Source organism: Platalea leucorodia (assembly GCF_965183815.1).
Source record: "Platalea leucorodia genome assembly, chromosome: 1".
Classification (NCBI taxonomy): domain Eukaryota; kingdom Metazoa; phylum Chordata; class Aves; order Pelecaniformes; family Threskiornithidae; genus Platalea; species Platalea leucorodia.
The window spans coordinates 163,132,718-163,147,571 of record NC_138823.1 but is presented as its reverse complement, the minus strand read 5'-3'; the positions used below and the strand labels follow the sequence as shown (position 1 = coordinate 163,147,571).

Below are 14,854 nucleotides of genomic sequence, written 5' to 3'. Positions count from 1 at the left end.
GAAGGTATAACGAGTTTATCGGTAGTGAAGCAGTAAGTGCTGTTATTTTTGACTCTTTCTGTAAGGAGTTTTCACTTGTTTTGCCCCAATTAGTGCACATAGCCCTAGTCAGAAAAGACATTGGCAAAACTTCAGTCCCAGCCCTTCCTAGCTTCAAAAAAAGGCAAAAAAAACCCCAAAAAAACCGACCACTCAATTTTAACTTTGGGTAGTGCAAGCTGCTGAATACAGTGCAAAGCTGTCCTGTGACTGCTCCGTCCCCAGACCGTATCCGATACACCTTGTTGTGATTTGTAGCGTGGTACGTATCGGAGGGTAGAGCACGTGTGTTGCTATTTGGATCTCTGTTCTTTGTGTTTCAGGCATCTGGTGTTGAAGGCTCAGATATTCCTGATGATGGCAAACTTATAGGATTTGCACAGCTCAGCATCAGCTAAACAATGGTCCCAGGAGATGTTTCCCAACTAAGAACCCACATGTGCATATTCATAATGCTTCTGTTAGCCTAAAAAAAAAAAAAACCACTACTGCCAAAGAATTGAACTACAGCCCCCTTCCTAGAAGCTTTAACATTTTCCTTAATAGGATCACAAACCTTCCTGAAATTACCGATGGCGTTTACACCTTTTGTAAACAACTCTCATGGTTTTGTATCTGTCATCTCAAACATGCAGACCCAACACATCATTGCCTGCATGTTCATTTTATTATTGCCTTACTTTAAAGAAAAATACTACTGAGTACGAAGCAGGGGGTTCCACTGCTCTGATGATCTTGCCTAAATGTTTGCTTACATGTGGTTTCATTTTTTTCACTTGCTATTTTTGCACAAGTTTTAATACTGAACAGATCTTTTTTGTTCTTTACCTGCTTCTCCTTCCATCTGAAACACCAATGTACATGTTGTTTGGGTCACCTGGAGTGCTGAGAAATCTGCTTCTCTTTGGCTGTGTTTTTTTTTAAAACTGCTGGTTTGAATGCTTGCACCTGAGAAAAAGCAAGCCAAGTCTTAACCCACGGGAGGGAGAGCTGCCTTCCCTTGTGTCTGTGTTTTTGAGAAGTTCCTTGACTTTGAGGTGTTAGAAGTCAGCTTCCCTTTGTAAACTGCCTTAATTTTTTTCTTTTTTACTATTTTGGTTCTCTCCACATGAGTGCCAGGCGTGGCATGAGGGCTGAACCTTTTAATTTTTGTTAAGCAGTCCTTCCTCAAAGCGTCTTTCATTCTGCATCTTAGATGTAGTCTCTTCTTGAAGCAGACCAATGAGGCATTGCTGTCTGGGAACTGGTCTTTCAGATGATCAACAAAATATTCGTGGTCAGAGGAAGACGAGATCTGTGTCACTCTGCGTTTGGAAAAGATGCACTTCAAACTGTTCCTGAAACCCAGTCTGGTATGCCTGGCTGCGCGAGTCTTCCCGACGTGTTTCCCAGTCCTTTGCAAACTGGTACCCGTGGAACCATCCCTGTCGTGTTTTACAGCAATAAAGAATCGCCAGTAGAGTGGTAGTACTGGGCAAGCGAGCGCCGGGCTGTGTCCCTCCTGCACTAATCGCTTGGGTCGTCAGCCTTCTCGTCGGTCCAAGCCTCAACGTTTGATCAGGATGTCACTGAAACCCTGTCACACACGTATTTAGCTTTTATTTCGAGGTGGTGTTGAATTTGAGTTTCTACATGAATAATATAAATTATACTCCGAGTTTGATAAGAGACACTTGTAATGCAATATGTGAATAATGAATGGTGTTGATTTTTTTCTCCTACTGTTTCACAGTTGGCCTTTGTAACTGCTCTGGGCTCTGGAGTGTTTTCTACACAGAAATTGTAAGCCTGTAATTTAACACACAGATGGAAACGTGTTTGGTTTCCATCAGCCACAAACAATGCAGAAACAGAGTGTTAAAGCGGAATGACTGAGTTCAATTAGGACATTCTTTTTTATTTCCAAGTCTTCAGATGAGCAATCTATATTTATATATTGTTCTCTATGAGCAGCTGTAGAAGCTTCCTGAATTGTGCATGTTCTTTTTATACCGCCCTTGTTGCTCGTAGCCTGTAGGAGGGTATTGAGTACGTCCCCATGGGCTAGTTGCAGCCCCATGGCTGGTGAGTGTGAAGGGGGGGGTGAGGAGAAAGAGGGTTTGGGAGCGAGAGCATTGCAGGGTGCTGAGGAGATGCTCTCAAGAGCCTGGGAAGCGGGTGCCCGATACCAGGGAGGCGTTGGTGGCTGAATTTGGCCAAGTGCGTGTGTGCACGCGTGTGCGGCACCTCTGGCGCTCTCTCCTGGTGTCTGACACAACGCGCTCCCTGCGGCTTCCCCCATCGAGCGTCTTGGCTTGGGAAGAGCAGGCTGGCATCTCGATTTTCATGTCACCCTGTAGCCGATGTGTATCGGAAACCCTTAGGACACGGAGACAAGGTAGTCTTGGTACAGTATTATTTTTCCCTTCTGCCTGCGTGCCATGGGGACCTCCTTGTTCATTTGTGTACTGGTGCTGAGAAAGGTAGGACTCAAACTGCTCAAATGGAACAATGCAGCATCTATTTATTAAGTTATTCCCCACCTTCCCAAAGCCAGGACTTAGAGAGCTTGAGCTCACACTAATCCAAGGCTCCTTAGTTCTTTAATGGAGAAAACAAGTAAGGAAGAAACTGATGGGTTTTGCTCTATAGATCTCCAGATGTTTTGGGTAGGGATCCAAAATATTTACTTGGGCTATTACAGTGCTAGACAACTGTCTCTTCTGATGTTGTTACAGTAAGTGCCAATGCTGTTCATAATTGTTTTCCAGTGTCATTAAGAATTTGGGTTTTGTGCAAATTTCTGATCTGAACCTGGAGACAGGTGGTAATTTTAAGTTAGTTTCTACTTGTAAGGACAATACTCTGTTAATGAAAACGGATCCTCTTCACAACTTTGGTGTATTGTAGATTATAATGAAAGATGTAAAATATTCAGGCTTTTTTCCTTTTTTGGACTTTGTATTTTACTGCATGTCTCTAATTTTTAATCAATAAAGAACAAATTGTCCATTGCCATGTGTTTGGCGTGTGGTTTACATGTCATTGGCTTGGATGGTTTATCGTGGGAAGGGCTTTGAGCGGTGTCTGCAGCTCCTGGGCATTTCTGTTTGGGGCGGTGGGAGGTTCGGCAAGCCCCAGGAAGACTCGGTGAGGAAGGCTGTGGGGATGCTCTGCAGCAGTTGTGTGCAGAAATGGAGCCAGAACGGCGCTCAGGATTGTACCCTGAGGGTTTGTCTCCAGTTGAAAGGTTTGCTCCAAGCTCTGCATGCCCTGTGCGGCTGGGGATGAGCTTCCTCTGTCCGGGAACACCCCAGGGTGACAGAGGCTGGTATTAAAGTGGGATGATTTGTACCTTGAGAAGCGTTTGGAGCATGAACTGCACTCCCTCCTTTCCACCTGAATACTTGTTCTTTCTGAATTTGAAGGTTCAGGGCAGATCTGATTCAGAGGTGCCTCTGAGATCTCTCCATTACGTTTGTCGTGGAGCCAGGACTTCAAGAAAAGGCACTGACGATGAGAGGTGGAGCCCAGGCATCTCCCCATCTCTCATCATCCTGACAGCTTGTGCTGGTTTTGGCTGGGATGGAGTTAATTTTCTTCACAGTAGCTGGTATGGGGCTGTGCTTTCGATTTGTGCTGGAACCAATGTTGATAACACAGGGATGGTTTAGTTCCTGCTGAGCAGTGCTCACACAGAGTCGAGGCCTTTTCTGCCTCCCACCCCACCAGTGAGGAGGCTGGGGGGCACAAGGAGCTGGGAGGGGACACGGCTGGGACAGCTGACCCCAACTGACCAAAGGGCCATCCCACACCGTATGGCATCATGCTCAGCATATAAAGCTGAGGGAAGAAGAAGGAAGGGGGGGACATTCGTAGTGATGGCGTTTGTCTTCCCAAGTCACCATTACACGTGATGGAGCCCTGCTTTCCTGGGATGGCTGAACACCTGCCTGACCGTGGGAAGTGGTCAATGAATTCCTTGTTTTGCTTTGCTTGCGTGCATGGCTTTTGCATTCCCTGTTAAACTGTCTTTATCTCAACCCATGAGTTTGCTCACGTTTCTGATTCTCTCCCCCATCCCACTGCAGGGAGCGAGCGAGCGGCTGGGTGGGGCTGAGCTGCCGGCTGGGGTTAAACCACCACACAGCTCAGCTCTGGCTGGGCCGTTCCTCTCTGTCAGCACCAGCATCCCCTGCTGCGGCAGACTTGTGTGCCAGCGGTCAAGCTTTGGGCTGCGAGGGCAAGGAGGTGCCTGAAGTGAAAGGTCTTGTCCGAGTGTGCAGGTGACAAGGCTGTTGGCAGGCTGTCGGTAAACCTCTTGCCACGAGATCGAAAACACTGCTGTGACCTGGCACTGAGCCGCTGCCGTGGCTGTGGCAGGAGGTTTGTCACGGCGAACGCTGCAATTCGATGTCAGTTAAACTGGGTGGGCATCTGGACAGCTTTCCCCAGTCGTGGTCAACTTTTAACAGTGACCTTGGCCACAAGCTTTTAGTGTTATCTAATGTCATGCAAGAGAGAAGTGCCTGGGCAAGCAGGCTACCTGACTCCTTCTTGGAAAGCCAACTCTGTGAAGCACTGTGCTGGAGAAACCCTAGACTTTTCCTTCACATCCTTCAATATTTCTTACCCATCTTCCACGAAGGAAGGAAATTTTCAGAAATGAAGGGAAACATTACCTGAGGAGTAAAAAACCCTAATATTTCTCACTAGAGGTCCTTTTGGAAACTTTTCCCTAATGTATGGCTTCTGTTCCCGAGGTGCTCTGTTCATTCAAACTCTGACAGCTTTGTTGACATGATTTACCCAGAGCTCAGTGGGGTTTGCTTGAGCGAGGTCATGGTGTCTCCACTGAGAGAAGCAGAAGGCGTTTTCCTGCTCAGAGTGTGGGAACGGAGAAGTTTCTCTAAAGCCGCAGGGACTGTGCAGGGCAAGGTGTGCGTCTTCTGGGAGGGGATAGGGATGGTCCAGTTGGCAGCATGTTCCCCGGGCCTTTTGGCTGGGATGCACCCCATGTGTTTGCTTAAAGATATGCGTGTTCTTGCTTAAAAACAAATCACCCCTCCATCAAAACAAAAAAAAAGTAGTGGTCTTGGATGGTGGCACTTTCTAAGCTGCCTCTTCCAGTCAGTCTCCTTTCTAAGGCTCTTGGGCTTAGTTTGCCTTTTTCTGGCTCTTTATTTCTCTTAAGGTGTTCCTCTTTACTCGCAGACCCAGAAAACTTTCTCTTGGGTGAATGTAACATCCGAGTTTAAGACATGGGATGGCAAGGGATGTTCTGAGTTGCTGAATCTCATCCTCTGTATCTAAGCCAACTTCTTTGCAGTCTTTCCAGTATTTGGCCAAACCCTGCTTAAAAAGCCCCAGAGAATTATATCCCCGTTTTATCTCCCGTCCCTGCCTCTGAAGGAAATCCCTTTATGGACACTCCTGAAGGCTTTCCATGCTGCCTTAGTCCAGTGGCTCATAGTCCTCCTGTGACTGAATAGTCCACCCCCGTTACCTTCATCCTTGGATGTTTCCCTTTGCGGGTGCTCCCCGCGAGGTGCCTCACACCGCCCGTGCCTCTGCGCTTCCCTGCTCTTCTTGCCGCAGCCTTATCACCTTCTCGCAATCTCTCCTCCCAGCTGATGAGTTTCCAAATGGAAAGTAACCTCCCCTGGAGGGTGTGCACCTCCTGAAATTTCTGTTTCGCTCAATGGGAATGCACTGTGAGTACAAATCCCAACCCAGCACATTGTTTTTTCTTCAAATTTGCATACCCATTGTGGCTGCCTATGGCTGCAGGGCTTATCTTGGGCTTAAATACCGGTTCCAGGCCCTGGGGAAACCTGTCTCTGCAGATAGTGCTGCCAACGTCAGGTGTCGGGGACATTTTGAAAGCGGTTGGTGATTTTGGGCTGTTTCAGAAATGGCTGGTGCTGCTCACCTTGTTTCCATGCCTCAGTGTGGCTTTCCACCAGTTTTGCCAACTTTTTATGGTTCCACACGTGCCACATCACTGCGACACCAGCTGGATCCGTGCCGTCGGCCCCAACCTGACGGAGGAAGAGCAGCTGAACCTCACCCTGCCCCGGGACGCGGACGGGGCGTACGAGCAGTGCTCCATGTACTCGCCGGTGGACTGGGACCTCATCTCCATCACGACATATGGCCTGAACGCCACGGAGACGTGCAGCAGCGGCTGGGTGTACCCCTCAGACCATGAGGCGACGCTGGTCACTCAGGTTTGTAGCATCCTTTTGTTTCTGATTGCTTTGTGCTGTTTTAAATGGTGTTTTGAAGGCTGGGGTGTGCTGAGCTCAAGCAGGGCATGCCTGGAGGCAGTGCTCATTCTGTGCTTTGGCTTTGGTGTGTAAGATCTTCCCGAATTGCAGCAGATGGATTCCCCCTGACCTTTAGCAAAAGCCATGGAAAGGTGTGTCATGGACACACGCCCTGGTCAGGTCCTGAGGAGGCCATCTCAGCCCAGAGATGTGACTTGGCTCCGATCAGCCATTGCTGTTTCCTCACCTGTTGTTGGAAACCTCCAGCAGTGGGGTTCCCGTTCCTTCCTTTGGTCCTCGGTCCAGGGCCTCGGTATCCTCCAGCCTCCTTTAAGTGTGATGCCCAGCTCAGGCTTTCCAGTGCCGGTCAGGGCAGAACAGACCCCATTTTTCTCTCTCTTAAGTTCTGGCAGTGTTTTGTGCCAGTCCTCTCGCTCCTGCTTCTCCAGATCCATGAGACCCATGACTGGTGTCTGACTGACCCTCCCGGGCTTCCCCATTTAAACCATGACAGAGAAGAGTGGATGAGGCTGCTTTGTGCCCTGGGCTCCTTCTAGCATGGAGCCAGGAGACAGCCAGGGGAGATGGCAGGATCAGGCCTGGGAAAGGCTCCTGAGCTCGCGGACATGCGTGATTCTGCTTTTAGCAAGGTTTGGCCTGTCCCATCTCCTGCCGATGAAGCAGAGCCCAAGGTGAACAGGGGCACCTCAATTTCATCTTCCATCTGAGTTTCCTAGTTGACTTGAACAGACCCAATTTGTGTCGTCCAGCACCTCTGCCTGGTTCAGTGTCTGCCTGCTTTTCTCTGCCTTTGGTGCTCCTTGCTTGTGGCTGCTAAGCTGGGCTTATCCTGAGGGTAGCATGTCTCCTCTGGCTGCCCAGGGAGCTGGTGTACCTCCAAGTTTGACCCATGCAGGTGCCCTGCTCAACCCAAACGGGGCAGTCGTGGTCTGGTTTCCATCATGCTTATACAATGCTCTTCCCATGGATCCATGGGCAGGAGAAGGAGCATCCAAGTTGCTTTTGGGCACTTCTGGAGGCTTTGCCTCATGGACATCCCAAAGGGGCCCCAGGCAAATGCTGTTCCTACATCAGGGAGGGGCTGAACAGATTTAGTTTCATGTTCTCAATGATCATTTTAAGGCAGGAAGGCATTTGAGCTGAGATTTGCCAAACCTGCCTCAAGCAGCATTGCCCTGTGTCAGATTTCTCCCATCCCTGTATGCCTTCCCCAAGCCTTCCCTGCATATGGCCCCCCCCAGCCTGTGGGGTCCCCAGAACTGGTGGGAAAGGCGGACGTCCCGTGCGTCGCTTGCTCGTGGATGCACAGGGAACTGCAAAAGCTGAAGGAAATGGAGTCTCCTGTTGCCCGGGACTGCAGCCAACCGGCCACCCTTCCTCGCCTCCGGCTCTGCCCACCCATTAACATCACTCCCTTTATTCCCCTGGGCTTTTCCCAGCTCTGCATCACGCTGGGCTGTCTTGTCCCCTCTGAACCTTGCTTGCCCAAGTGGAACTGCCGGGGACCGTCTCAGCCGTTCAGCAAATGCAGCTCCTGCAGTTGCTTTGGAGAAGAGTGTTTTCCCCTGTCAATGCCACCTGGCCCTGGCAGAGGGGGTGATCCAGGCTGCCTGAAAGGACGTCCTTCTGCTCCAGCCAGCACCGTATGTTTGTGAGTGGCACAGAGATGATTAATATATCACACAGTGTACTTAGGACAGGTAAAACATCAAGCATTAAGTCTATCCTGACTTTACATATTTGTGGTGGCTGCCTACGACTGCAAAGCTTATCTTAGGTTTAAAAATTAATTCCAGCCCTCTGGGAAGTCTGTCCCAGCACTGTCCTGTTCCAGACGCAGCTGCCAATGTCAGGGGTCGGGGAAATTTTGAAAGCGGTTGGTGATTTTGGGCTGTTTCAGAAATGGCTGGTGCTGCTCACCTTGTTTCCGTGCCTCAGTGTGGCTTTCCACCAGTTTTGCCAACTTTTTATGGTTCCACACGTGCCACATCACTGCGACACCAGCTGGATCCGTGCCGTCGCCCCCAACCTGACGGAGGAAGAGCAGCTGAACCTCACCCTGCCCCGGGACGCGGACGGGGCGTACGAGCAGTGCTCCATGTACTCGCCGGTGGACTGGGACCTCATCTCCATCACGACATATGGCCTGAACGCCACGGAGACGTGCAGCAGTGGCTGGGTGTACCCCTCAGCACAGCCGCCGTCCCTGCTGACCGAGGTCTGTAATCCCCTTTTGACGCGCCGGGGACATGGAAGGGATGGGACCCCCAAATGGCCACCCTGTCCTGCAGTTCAGTCGAAGCTGGTTCCAGCCATGGTGCAACTGGGCTGGGCTGATATTTACATCAGCTGTGTTTTGGGGACCTTAGCTCCACCACCCAGCCCCCAGGTGTGGTCCTGGAGAGGCTGCAGGCAAGCTGGCTGCGACATAGGTGTCAGCAGGGCCACAGGCAGAGACAGTAGAGACATTAATCACTCCTGGTGGGACCTTTTGGGTCTCCCTGCCCCAGATGCCCCCCTGCAGATTGAAGGTAACCTTCCAACTTGTCCCTGGGTACAGCTTTGTGCTTCGGACACCCAGGCCAGGGGAAGGAGGCAGGGGTCAGCGCTTGGTTTCTCCTCCCATGCATGGTGGGGAACTTGTCAGGGCAAGCAGCTGTGGGGTGTCTGCCTCGGGGTCTCAGCACGGAGACTCCACCTCAGGGTTGTTGTAAACAGCCCAAGTTCCTCACTCTGTGCGGAGGTACCAGGTTTGATGAGAAGAGGAGAGCTTGCAAAGCCACACATCCGACAGTCACCAGGAGCTTCAGCAACACCAGCAGTGCTCCAGTGATCAGTGCTAAACTTTCAGTGCTTTCTAACCTTTCTGTATCTCCTATACATGCTCTTCCTTATGTGACTCTTTCTATAGATGCCTTCTGGATGCTGGCAGTTGCAGAACATCTCTTTAACAGAAACTGCTTGGCCTGGGAATCAGCGTTGCACTCATCCGTTTTCCTTTGGGAGGGAAGGCAGTCTAGGAGAAGCAAGGTGCTGGGACTTCTGTCCCAAGTCCCACTTTAAGCAAAACTTGCCAGCCAGGAGGGTCCTCTGGGGACATCTGGGCTGGAGGGGAGTCTGACAGGTCCCAGTGCTTGGGAGAGGGGCACCACTGAGTGCCCCACGGCCTTGTCCCACCACTGACTTGTGTGCTATGTGCACACCATGGAGACTCACATCCTTGGAGGTGGGATCAGAAAGCATCTGGAGCCTGTCGAGAACAAAAGCGTCTGTGTTTCCTTCCTCCAGTTTGACCTGGTGTGTGACAGGAAGGACCTGAACGCCATCTCCCAGTCCATCTACATGGTGGGGCTGTTCCTAGGAGCTATGATCTTTGGGCCACTAAGTGACAGGTGAGGGGACACAACCACCCGTCCAGGGCCTGTGCAAAGCCGGCGGCGTGCAGAGCAGCACCCTGCTCCCAGCCTGGCTGGTCGCTGCACCCTGTGCATTTTGTCACTGCTCCTCACTAACAGGGACCCTGACCAAAGTCCTCAGGTCCCGTGAGGACATGGCCACGGGGAGGGTGGAAGGGAGAAGGGAACAGCGTGTGTGCAGGGTGCTCACATGTCAACTGGGAGTCCAGTCTGAGCCTCATCGCCCTCAAGAGAAGACAATACAATCACTGTGTAACCCACTGGGCTCTTCCCCATCCCCATGAAGTCTCTAAATACCAACTGTGTTTTCCCTCTTCCTCCTCAGGATCGGCCGCCGGCCAGTCATTCTGATTTCCGTCTTGCTCCAGGGCTTGTTTGGTGTAGGAATTGCCTTTGTGCCCCATTTCTATGTGTACATGGCCTTCAGATGTGTCGTGGGGGCTTCGGTGTCAGGGATCACCATGACGATACTGGCCTTAGGTGAGTAGGATGCCCATGCCCTGAGGCAGAGAGATGTGGCCTCTCAAGATGCAATATGAAAGGTCTGTAAAGAAAAAATCATCATGTACGACTTGAAAAACACTGAGGTGAGGGCAGGTCTTGCTCTGCACTGTCCTTTGGCGCTTTGGCATCTCCTCAACCCCGAGTGAGGTGCTCCCATGCCAGTGCTCAGAGGAGGGCAAGGGGACAGCCTCCCAGCTCAGGAGGTCAGTGCAGGGAGAGAGCCCAGTGGCTCTGGGACATGATCAATTTGGGCCCCAGCTCTGCCCCAGTGAGGGGCTCTGTGGATGCTGAGAGCAGAGAGGTGTCGTACCTGAGCTTCATGTCCTCTTGCAGAGGACCAGAACACCCTGACGATAAGGAGAGGTGATGCATCTCATGAAACACTGGTGACTTGCATGTGTGACTGACACCAGAGCTCTGACTGCTGGTCTCCTCTCCTCACCTCCAGGAGAGCTCTTCTCTAGGGGAAACACCTTCTTTGCATCAGGGGAAATCACTTGCATGGATGCCTCTGAACCTTCATTCTTCTTTTCAGCTACAGAATGGATTGGTGTCTCCTCCCGGCCAAAGGCAGTGCTTACTTCTCACTGCTGTTTCGCCATCGGACAGATGCTTTTGGCTGGCTTGAGTTACGGTATTCGCAACTGGAGGCTACTGGAGATTGCAGGATCTGCTCCTATATTTGCCTTTTTCTTCTACATCCGGTAAGTGGGACGTGGGCAGAGCTTCTTGCAGACATGACAGCAGTGGATGTGAGGGGTGGCAGTGAGGAGGCAGCAGCTCAGGAGCAGGCTGAGTCTTTCCCATTATAGTGCAGATGCTGGAGGGACTTCTGCAGAGCTCAGCACACCTTCCTGGGGCACTGGCCCCCTGAGAGTAGCAGCTGCTTTGCTTCAGGTCCTCAAATGTGGCCTTTGGGACCTAAATGTAGGCCTGGAAATCCTGACCGGAGGAGGTATTTAGACCCATCCATCACATGGGATGCCCATGGCTTGCTGGATGTGGTTACAGGGAGCTGGGCTGTGGGCAAACTCAGCAGGTCACGGCAGCCTCTCCTGATTTCACCTCCTTGGCAGGGTGCTACCAGAATCAGGTCGGTGGCTGGTGACAAAAGGCAGAATAGAAGAAGCTAAGAAGGTCCTTCAGAAGGCAGCATCCGTCAACAAGCGCACCATCCCACCACAACTCCTCGAGCAGGTACCTGCAAAGGCACGCAGAACTGCTTGTTGCCTTCAGAGATGTTCCGCTGCCCTTGGGTTTGTAGCAGCCATTGGAGCTGAGGTCGTCCGATGATAAGCAGCTTTCCGTGCCGGCTGGGGATGATTTGGGGATGGACGGTGGGTGACTCCAGCCTCAGCTGCATTGCACGGCGAGAAGGTCGGGGAAGAGGCAGAGCTTCTGCTGAGGCTCAGCCTGGGGCTTTCTGGAGTCCACCTTGGGATAGGGAAAGGACCCAAATGCTTCCCTGGCTTTCCTTCAGTGAGGACTGCAGGAGTGTTGAGGATGAGCACGAGGTCTCTCTTTAGTCTGTGGTTTTCCACGTATAAATGCCCAAAGCAGGAGTTACCTCCTTGCCCACCGCAAAGTCCCTACACTGGGGAAATGTTCATGCCGAGGAACCTCTTAGTCACCAAACTACTGCGCTGGGCACCCAGAGCACAGGCACAGGAGCCCAGCCCCACTGGGCTGCCTTCCCTCCCAGAGCAGCTGGGGGTCACAAGCCCATCCCGCTGCGGCTTTCCTTTGAGTGCAGATGGAAAAGGAGCTAGCCATGGGTTTCCTTGGCCTGGTTTCACTCTTTGCCTTTCTGCATTTTGAAGTTGAAGCCTGAGACACAGACCAAGTCTGGAAGCACTCTGGATCTCTTTCGGAAGAAGCACCTCCGGAAGGTGACTTTAATCATGTCGTGCACCTGGTAAGACATTCTCTAGTCCTCTCTTTCCAGACTTCTAGGTGAAGAAAAGAAATGTTTGACAGCTAGTCATAACTGTAAATTCACCTCATAATTTCTGTGTGTTATTGATGCATATTTCTATTTCTGGCTATTCAAGATGCTATGTGGTTTGTTGGGAAGGTTAGAGCCATTCCAGCTTTGGCAGTCCTGTGGTATTGGTCTGCTTTTACGTCCCCTTGGAAATACTGTGGCTTAGTCAAAATGTCACTGGAGATCAATATTGTATTTGCTCATGGCCAATAGATATGCTCAGTGCCACCCTGCCTGGCTTTCAGGTTTGTGAACAGCTTTGTCTACTATGGGCTGAGTCTGAACGTGACAAATTTTGGTCTGGACATCTACCTGACACAGCTTGCGTTTGGAGCAGTGGAAATCCCAGCCCGTGTTGGTTGTATCTTCACGCTGCAGTGGTTCGGGAGGAAGAAAACCCAGGCTGTTCTCCTACTGCTGAGTGGCCTGGTGTGTCTGATCATCACTGGCATCCCTGAAGGTGAACAACCTCTTCCCATCCTGAGAGGACAACCTCTGGGACAGGGAGGCACAGAGCCCCAACCCTTCCCTTGCTGGTGCAGGTCCTGTCCTCCCAACCAGGCTGGCTCACATCTCTCAGGGCTTGAGCTGACCCTGGTGCCATGGCCACAAGGGACTTGGTCCACTCCCCAAGGCCCATTCTGATCAGCACACCTTTGCCTGCTGATTGTGATAGGAGAGGGTAGAGCTGAACCTGGTAGGCCACCTATTAGCAGAGTTGTCCTCTAGGAAAATTAATACGTGGGGAGGTGAGATGATGGATGCAAAGTGTGCTGAAGGTGGGCCCCAGGCCGGAGCTGCTCCTCGGTCCACGTTCAGGCACTGTTCAGAGGCGATGGCTCCCTGCAGGCAACACAGTTGTCGCCGTGTGTCCCCAGCCTCCATCCCCGAGTGGTGTTTGGCCCTCCCTTGTCCCACAGCGGCAGTCTCTCCTCCTCCCCTTAGACCAGCCCATGGCAACCACTGTTCTGGCCATCATCGGCAAGTTTACAGCCTCGGCCTCCTTCTCCACCTCCTATGTCTACTCCGCAGAGCTCTTCCCCACAGTCGTCAGGTGAGGCCTCCCCAGGCATCGGAGCTTCCCTCTGCCATGGCTGGTGGCAGTGGTGGGGCAAGAGCACGGTTGCCCCCATGGCCACACTCACTCCCATGGTGGCCCAGGGGATGCTGAGCCCTGCCCGCACCTCCCTATGCCCCTCTCTCCCCCAGGCAGACTGGCGTGGGGCTGTGCTCGATGTCAGCGCGGGTGGCCGCGATCATAGCCCCACTGATCCACCTCCTGGGCCAGTACCACCGGGCCATCCCCATGGCCATCTTCGGGAGTGCCCCGGTGGTGGGGGGGCTGCTCTGCGTCCTGCTGCCTGAGACCCGCGGCACCGACCTGGTGGATGACACAGAGGGCGGCCGCCCCGCAGCTGAGGTGGGTCCCCGGCGGTGCCCGTGCTGCCTTTTGGGCAAGGACATGGGATGCCAGCACTGTGGGAGGCCGTCAGCATTGCATGGGCTGGGGCTGGGGGGTTCTTCAAGGGCTTACAATGGTCGGAAGGCAGGCAGCGGGGCTGCTCCACAGCAGAGGGCGGGGAGGAGGCCCCATAACCCTGCCCATGGTGGTCTTCCCTTCGTTCCTGTCCTTGGAATGGAAGGACTCCAGGAGCAGTCAGTGCTTCGCTTGGCTCCCTACCTGTCCTTGCACCAGGGAAAGTGCCTTGTAGCCACGTCCTCTGGCTTTCAGCTTTGCGTACCTCCCAGCACCCCATTGCCCATGGGACAGGGTAGAATTGCACCCCAATACTTTTGCTAGGAGAAGGGTGTCTGTGGGAGCCCAGAGAGCGAGTGGTGAGTGGGAAGCCAGGTTGCTAACAGCTGCATGTCTCAGAGGAGGCTTCCATCAGCTCATAACGGGTCTTTTTTTGCTTTTAAACTCTTTTCCCTTTCATTAGGTCTGTGAAAATGCCAACAGCAGCTCTGAAAATGGACACGTGAAAGGAAAAGATGGTGGCCAAGACAATGAATACACAAAGACCACTCACTTCTAGCTGGGCCTGCGAGAGGCTGTAGCTAAATGCAACCTAGTGCTGTGCCGACACTGAGGACAGGCAGGGTCTCCATTTGCAGGACATCACCACCTCTCAAGCGGTCACTGCCAATTCTTGGTTTTCCTTCTCTTTTTTGCCTTCCTGTATCTCCCTCTATAGCTTGTCTTCAGGCACTGCATGCTGCCTCTGGTGTTCAACAGTGCTCTCGCTGGAGCAAATCTGATGATTTTCATTTAAGGGAAAAAAGAAAGAAATCAGAAACCAGGATGATGGCAACATTTTCTCTTCCTTTTTCCTGTCCCGTCTCCAGGAACGTGAGACTAAACTTTGTGCAAGTGAGACACCTGCTACAGCATTCAGTAGACTTGCAACAGAGTACTGTGCTCACTAAAGAGAAAACCAGAGCAGATGCAGCACTGAAAACAATCTCACACTTGCAAGAAGTGATTTCTCTTGACTGTCTAGCATGATCTTCTCACCCTCTCTTAAAAACACTCCCTTTATTTATTTTTTTTTAAATTTGAGGCACTCAGCTGAGACAAAAAAGATGTGATGGAAAAAGCAGCAAGCAGTGAGCAAGGATGTCTAACAGGCAGCAGAATTTTT

The 14,854-nt window shown here is 51.9% G+C and overlaps 2 protein-coding genes across 2 annotated transcripts in view; both read left to right on the top strand.

Annotated features, from left to right (window-relative positions):
- OXSR1 (oxidative stress responsive kinase 1) overlaps nt 1–3,032 on the top strand; it is a 94,180-nt gene extending 91,148 nt beyond the window's left edge. Inside the window, exon 18 of the mRNA XM_082313218.1 lies at nt 363–3,032. Coding sequence (XP_082169344.1) covers nt 363–437 — 75 coding nt within the window. The 3' untranslated portion in view covers nt 438–3,032. The remainder of the gene's footprint in view (nt 1–362) is intronic.
- A 5,122-nt stretch (nt 3,033–8,154) lies between these two features.
- Nucleotides 8,155–14,248, top strand: LOC309591072 (solute carrier family 22 member 13-like; the record flags this gene model as incomplete). Its single annotated transcript, XM_082312820.1, has 10 exons — nt 8,155–8,526; nt 9,597–9,700; nt 10,050–10,204; nt 10,764–10,932; nt 11,305–11,425; nt 12,049–12,143; nt 12,458–12,672; nt 13,158–13,266; nt 13,422–13,632; nt 14,153–14,248. The coding sequence occupies 10 exons, from the start codon at nt 8,155–8,157 to the stop codon at nt 14,246–14,248; spliced, it is 1,647 nt and encodes a 548-aa protein (XP_082168946.1).
- Between the last annotated feature and the right edge of the window lie 606 nt (nt 14,249–14,854).